This window comes from Empidonax traillii, unplaced genomic scaffold (genome assembly GCF_003031625.1).
Source record: "Empidonax traillii isolate 1590-97213 ecotype Southwest subspecies unplaced genomic scaffold, ASM303162v1 scaffold2261:size54024, whole genome shotgun sequence".
Classification (NCBI taxonomy): Eukaryota; Metazoa; Chordata; class Aves; order Passeriformes; family Tyrannidae; genus Empidonax; species Empidonax traillii.
Window position 1 is genome coordinate 31,614 of NW_020957454.1, and position 7,123 is coordinate 38,736.

The 7,123-nt window shown below is 62.4% G+C and overlaps 1 protein-coding gene across 1 annotated transcript in view; it reads right to left on the bottom strand.

Moving 5' to 3' along the window:
* Positions 1-4,168, bottom strand: part of LOC114071759 (DENN domain-containing protein 2D-like) — an 18,462-nt gene extending 14,294 nt beyond the window's left edge. The window contains exons 1-4 of the mRNA XM_027909614.1: positions 3,984-4,168; positions 3,600-3,757; positions 3,469-3,555; positions 13-255 (exon numbers count right to left, since the gene is read on the bottom strand). Of these exons, the coding sequence (XP_027765415.1) occupies positions 13-255; positions 3,469-3,555; positions 3,600-3,757; positions 3,984-4,168 (673 nt within the window). The remainder of the gene's footprint in view (positions 1-12; positions 256-3,468; positions 3,556-3,599; positions 3,758-3,983) is intronic.
* Positions 4,169-7,123: the final 2,955 nt, after the last annotated feature.

Below are 7,123 nucleotides of genomic sequence, written 5' to 3' on the forward strand. Positions count from 1 at the left end.
GGAGGGAACAACATCCCCTTTTTTCCTCTAAATTTGGAAGGTTGGATCTGGTCAGAAACATGGCACTGAATACCTTTGGGAACTGGTAGGAGATTTTGGGTTCGTAACGTCCCTCTGAGACCTTCTTGAGCGACACCACCACCAGGTACTCGAAGAAGAACTGCCCAGAGCAGAGGATGGAGCTCCTCTCCCCCACCTTCCCCTGGGGCACCTGAGGGGGGTTGTTCTCTGCAGCAGAGGCCTCGTCTTTTCCTTCTGCACTCAAAAAAAAACCCAACCAAAACATCAGATCAGAGGGAAGTGAGAAGAGAGGGGTGTCCTGAGGGCAGAGTCACACACGGCCTGGCCAAAGGGGCTGGAGCCAGCCAGGACCTGGTGCCCCCAGGACCGAACAGCTGGGGACACAAAGCAGGGAGAGAAATGGCTTTTCTGTGTCTTTTCAGGAAAATCCAAGTGCCCTCAGACACCCCCAGCCCCCCTTTGCCCCAGCCCAGGGCGGGATGGCCCAGGGCTCTGCTGGAACATCCGCAGGGAGGGGCGGGAATGTGTTTGGAGCTGCTTGTTGGGTCCCCTTGGGGGAAACAAAGAGCAAACAAAGAGCCCAGGTCTTGTTCCAGCACCTCCAGAGGCTCCAGGGGGATGAATCCCTGCCAGAAATCCTCAGTCCTGGGAATTGCTGGTTGCAGCTGAGCTGCTCCAGGGTTTTCCCTAAAGCACAGCCTGGAATATTCCCGAGATCCCAGCCCAGTTCTGGCTGGGCCGGTTGGGGAGGGTCAGAGTCAGCTGCCACACCCTGAGAACCCGGAACAAGAGGGAAAAGAGCCCCATCCGGGTCTCCAAGAGATGATCCCGGAGGGATGTGTGAGGGCTGGGAAGGAGAGGAGTTAAATGCTGCCAGGCCATGCCCCAGCTCTGCCCTCTCCCAGCTCGTGACTCCCTTTATCCTGGCTCTTGGCACAGCGACTGTCCCAGGCACAGCGACTGTCCCAGGCTTGGCCTCTCTCTGCCCACCACGAGGAGGTGGAGGAGATAAAGCTGGAGCTGCTCTTGGGAACAACAGGCAGCAAAATAAACAGGGTGAAATAAGTGGCCCTTGTGGTTCGTCCCCAGAGCTCGTGCCGTGGCTGTGACCAGCTGGCCCCATCACCCTTCCCTGGAGTGGCCTCCTCCTCCTCCAGCAGTGCTGGTGGACATCCCACCCCATGTCTCCATCCTTCAGTCTGGAAACACCTCTCCAGCCTCTGCTCCAGATCATGGGGAGGTGATGGGAGGAGGTGACACCGTCCCATCCCAGAATGTTCCTTCCCAGGGATCTGAGACACCTTTTCCCAGCTCGGGAATCCCTGGGGCTGCTCCATCTCCACCTGCAAAGTCCTTGCTCTTGGCAAAGTGGAATACATCCCAAAGAGCTCCCTGGGCAGCAGGGGAAGCCCAGGAGCATCCAAGGCTGAAGTCACCTGGTTTGTCCTCCCCAGAGATCCTCGACACATTCCTGGGAAGAGGCTTCAGGAACAGAGGGACAAAAGGGGCTTTGCTGTTCCTGCTCCTCCTCAGGATGCTCCAGCAATGCCTTTGGTCCAACCCCACCTCCAGGGCCGGGCAGGGGTTGTTGGGGGTCCCCAGGGAGCACCTGGGGGTGCTGCGGGTGTCCCCCGTCCTGGCCGGACACGCCATCGGTTGTTTTCCCATCACTGGGGCAGGACGAGACTCTGTTTCAATCCTGCCTTTCCAGTCCCGTCCTGCATTTCAGGGAACGCCGGATGAGGGCCGGATTTGCATTTTGGCCGCGGGGTTTTCAAGCGAACGAGTCAAACCCTCCTCCGGGGGGAGGAGGGGCCGGTCATTCCGGCACGTGGAGAAGTTTGGATCACTGGCTCCGGCTGCAAAGCCCTCCCGGCAGAGCCCGAATCCCTCGGGGACAGCAACCCTCCGTCCCTGGGCTGCAAAACCAGCTCGGAGGATGTCCGGGCTGCGCTGCCGGAACGTGGCAGGGGAGATCCCCGGTGCTTCCCGGACCCAGGATTCCCGGGAATACAGAACACCATCACCGGAGTCACACACAGCCCCTGCAGGGACGACTCGGGGACCACCACTCGGGTCCCTGGGGGAGGGGAAGGGGGGGGTGTCCTGGGGTGTTTATGGGGTCCCTGGGGGGTCTTTCTGCTCCCCGAGGTCTCTGGGGTATATCTAGGGCACCTGGGCTGGGCCCTTCAGGGTTTTGGGGTGGGGGTCCTCGGGTACATAAAGGGGTGTTGGGGGGATCCTGGGGTGGCTCCTTGGTGCCTGTAGGGGTGTGTGGGGCTATTGGGGTGGAGCCCACTGGCCCCAAACCCTCCCCCCGAAACACCCCCGGCCAGGGACTGGCCGGGGGTGTTTCGGGGGGGAGGGTTTGGGGCCAGGGATCGGGTCCCCCCACTGTGGATCTTCTCCCCTCCATCCTGCGGGCACGGGGAGGGCAAAGGCTGCCCCGGGGTTTCCTTGTGCCAGTGTGGCACAACCCGTTCCCTTCCTCCCGGAACAGTCCCCGGGCCGTGCCGAGCCAAAGTCTCCCGAGCTGGAAGGGGGGTGGGGTGGGGGAGGGGTGGGGGGGATGTGGAAAAAGCTTTAGCTTTTTTATCCAACCTCTCCCGCTGAGCTGGGAACTGCCTCGGCGGTACCCAGAGCCATTGGGGGGGGGGGGGGGGGGGGGGGGGGGGGGGGGGGGGGGGGGGGGGATGAGAGGGAACCTGCGGGGCTGCCCCCGGGATGGGGGAAAAGATCCCCGGGGCTGGGGAGGGCTCAGCTGGGACGGGGTGGGCTCCTGGGATGGGCTGATCCCCCAGGATGGGGTGAATCCTCCCGGGATGGGCTGATCTCCCAGAATAGGGTGATCCCCCGGGATGGGCTGAATTCCCCCGGGATGGGCTGAATTCCCTCGGGATGGGCTGAATCCCCCCGGGATGGACTGAATCCCCTCGTGATGGACTGAATCCCCCCGGGATGGACTGAATCCCCCCGGGATGGACTGAATCCCCTCAGGATGGACTGAATCCCCTCGGGATGGACTGAATCCCCTCGGGATGGACTGAATCCCCCCGGGATGGACTGAATCCCCCCGGGATGGACTGAATCCCCTCGGGATGGGCTGATCCCCCGGGGTGGGGTGCACTGCGGGTCTGGGGTGATCTCCCGAGGACAGAGTACGCCCCGGGAGGTGCGGGGAGTCCCGGGAGCAGCCGGACCGAGCTGGGCTGTGCGCGGGCAGCGCGAACGGGCCGGGCTGGAGGGCTCCGAGCCGGGGCCGGGGCAGGGACCGGTCCCGTCTGTCCCACCCGGCGCTGCCCGGGAACGTCCTCGCTCCGCTGGCGGGTCCCGCGGTCCCGGGGACGGACCTGTCCCGACCCCGAGAGTAACCCGACAGTGACCCTGACAGTGACCTCGACAGTGACCCCGACCCCGGCACCCCCCGGAGCCCCTCCCGTCTCTCACCTCTGCGCCCGGGGCGCCGGAGGCTCCGTCGGAAGAAGTTGCCGATGGAAGAAGCCATGGTGGCCCCGGCGCGGAGCGGCCCCGGGGTGAACCCACAGCGGCCCCGGGGTGACCCCACAGCGGTCCCGGAACGACCCCCGAGCGTTCCCGGAGCGGCCCCGGCGCGGCCCGGGGGGAGGGCTCGGCTTCCGCCCGCCGAGCTTTCGCTTTCCCGGGGGAGGAGGGACGGGGCGGAGAGGAGGAGGAGGAGGAGAAGAAGGAGGAGGAGGAGGAGAGAACCGGGCAGCACCTGGAACCCGCCGGGCACCGGAGACTTTCCCCGGGAGCGGGGGCGCTGGGGCACGGGGCGGGGCGGGGAACCGGGAGAACCGGGAATGGGGTGCCCAGGAGCATCGGGAATGAGCGGAGGGGGGAGCCGAGGAAGGCAGGAGGAGCCGGGGTGGGGGATCCGGGAGTACAGGGATGCGGGGAGAACCGGGAATGCGGAGCGCCGGGAATGGGGGAGCTGGGAATACCTGGCTGCAGAAGAATCAGCAGCGCCAGGCACGGGGGTCCCTGGAGCAGCGGGCACGGCGGTCGCGAGGGGCACCGGCAATGGGGGAGCCAGGAGCGCCCCGGGAGATGAGGATGCCAGGAGGAACCGGGAATGAGGCACCCAGGAGAACTGGAGGGAGCTGAGCCCACAGACCGGGCTGGGCATCCCGGTGGAGGGGCGGGCACAGGGTGGGAATCGGGGCATGGTCCCCGGGGACAAGGGATGGCTTTGCCCTTCACCACAGGGGTCAAAACCCGCCCCCCCCAGTGCTCCAGCACTGCCCACGCCCTGCTCCGGCCTCCCCCGAGCCCTTTTCTCCCGGCAACCCCCCGGGGCCGGGGCCGGCGGTGACACGGACCCGTCCCCTCCAGGGCACGGAGGTTTTGGGGTCTCCTGCTCTGCAGGGTGATGGGGAATCAGCCCCATCATCACCCACCCCAGCGATGCTTCATTCCCGTGGGCTGCGAGCTCGTCCTGGCTCTGCTCAGGAATTCTGGAGCTGTGCTTTCCCTCGGGATGGCGTTTCTCCACCGCTCAGAGATCTATTCCCCCTCTCAAGTGCTTCATCCAGCAGGAAGAGCAGTTCCTTAGTGCTGGCAATCCCAGGTCTCCCTGTCCTGGAGCTGCTCGGCTTTGCTGGGTGGTTTTACTGCCCCAAACCCACAGGGAAAGTCTCTTTAAAAACCTTTCAATATGATACCTCTAAAAGAAAAAAAATCCCCTTTTCCCATCCTCAGCTTGTCCACACCCCTCATGTTTCCTCTGGGGCAGTTCTTGGACAGTAATTAAAGATCTCTTCCAACCCAAACCGTCCCTGATCTGATAATATAGGTAGTGTGACCTAATTAAACACGCTGGGCACGTTCATTAGGGCTGTCTGCGCAGTTCTCAGCTTCAGTGGGGTTGTTTGCAGCTGGGGAGCAGATTCCCGGCACCAAACATCCCGATCTCCCCTATTTTGCAACACCTCCCGTCATCCCCTTCCTTCTCCCGAGCGGGGGCCGGAGCTCGGGGTGGGTTTGCAGCCGGGGGGAATGGCCTTTGCCAGCTCGCAGGAGTGGTGGATGCTTCCAAAACCCACCCCCGGCGAGATGCGTGCCTCGGATCCTGCCAGGATTCTGCCTCCTGCTCGGGGTTATCAGGGAATTGCTGCTCCAGGAGTCATTTTCGGGCTGGTTTTGAGTGGGTGGCAAAGAATTTGCGCTTCCCGGAGCAGAGAGCAGCAGTTTGTTTGCACACTGGGCTTGTTCTCAGGACAAATTTCCTCCTTGGCACGAAGGGAAAAGAAAAAGGTCGGGGTTTTCCCCCTCGATTTTGCAGGAAAATCCCTGAGTTCCTGGAAACTGGAGCCGCGGGAGGAAAACAGCTGCTGCCTTCAGCCCGAAGAAATCCCCGAATTCTTTGATTTCGTTCCCAAACACACAAATCTTTTCTGCTTTCTCCCTTGAAGGAAAATCTCCGGCCACGATCCCGCCTGGATAACACCGCGATTCCTCTCAAGTGGCTCCTGTGCGGGAAGAAAAGCGCCCCAGCCCTCCTTCTGCGGAGGAAAACACTGTCCCTTTGTGCCCGGAGAGCTCGGACTGGTGACTATTCCCACTGAGAGCTCCTTTCTGCGGGAATTCTGCCGCCCACCGGGACAACAAACGGCCTCTTTGTGGTGCCACAGCCGCTCCGCTTCCCCGGGCGGCCCCACGGACTCCCGCGTTTGGGATTTGCCCCCTCCTGGAAGCCCCCGTGGGTGCTGAACACGCGCTGGGATTGGGTTTTCTGCAGAATATCCCGCTGGGAGCGTCGCGCTGGGACCGGGACCGGGGTGTCCCCAGCACTGGGAGCCCGCTCGTCCCGCAGCCTCCTCCTCCTCCTCTGGGGACAGGCTCTGATTGTCGCCCCTCGCTCACCCCGGTGCATCCTCCCCCTCTCCCGCCCCCTCGCTGCCTTTTGGGAGAGGACAAAGGTACCGGAGAAACCCCTCGAGAGCCGTTCCCGCATTTCCCGTCGCATCCCGGCTGGAATCAGGATGGGGTCCAAACACAGAATCCTGGCAGGGAGATCGCCGAGGCCACCCCGAGGTGTCCCCGAGGTCCTCTTTTCCAACCTTTCCCATGCCAGGGAGTTTTTCCCACTGGATGGCAGCACTGGAGCAAAGAAAACACCCCGGGAGACCTCGCGGGAGAAGGGACCTCCCCTGGAGAGGCTTTTCCCGCTGGTTTTCCAGCCCCTGGAGAGGCTTTTCCCTCTGGTTTTCCAGCCCCTGAAGAGGCTTTTCCCGCTGGTTTTCCCGGCTCCCGGGGGTTGTGCTTGGGCAGAGAACGGGTGGGTTCAGTCCAAGCTGTGTTTGCAAAGTTCCTGCCACTGATTCCCCTCTCTCCCTCTGCCCTGTTTGGTCACTCCCAGCTCCCAAAAACGGGGTGTCCTGGAACATCCTCTGCCTGTTCCTGTTCCCCCTGATGTTTGTGGGTGCAGGGGGATGTTCTGGGACGGGGGGGGCTGGGAAATTCTGAGCCACGACCAGGAGAAAAGCAATCCCAGACTGGGCAAAGAAAAGAGATGTCAGCCCCTGTGGAACACCAAAATCAGGGCTGCTAAAACCCCATCCCCAAACCCCTCCTTGTTCCAATCTCTGGGGTTGCAGAGCCCCCCCTCAGCCAAAGTCGCCCCCATTTTTTCCATGGGGGAAGGTTTAGGGCCCAGTCCTTGTTGGGGGCTGCAGAGGGGGCTGCAAAGCTCCCAGGGATTGCAAAGCAAAGCCACACTGAACATTTTTCCTTGCACCTCATGGTTTTAAACCCAAATATTTCCATCCATCCATAGGATTTCCCAGAAAACCAGGTAGGTAAGAGCCTCCCAGTAGGGCCCCTGGTAGGGCTCCAACCCTCGACCCCAAACCAGGGCTTTCAGATTTACTGACCCCACACCAGTGCTGACCCCACATGTGGCACTGACCCCACAGCAGCACTGACCCTACACCCATTGCTGACCCCACACCCACTGCTGACCCCATAGCAGTGCTGACCCCACACCAGTACTGACCCCACACTAGCACTGACCCCACACCCACTGCTGACCCCACACCCAGTGCTGACCCCACACCCATTGCTGACCCCACACCAGCACTGA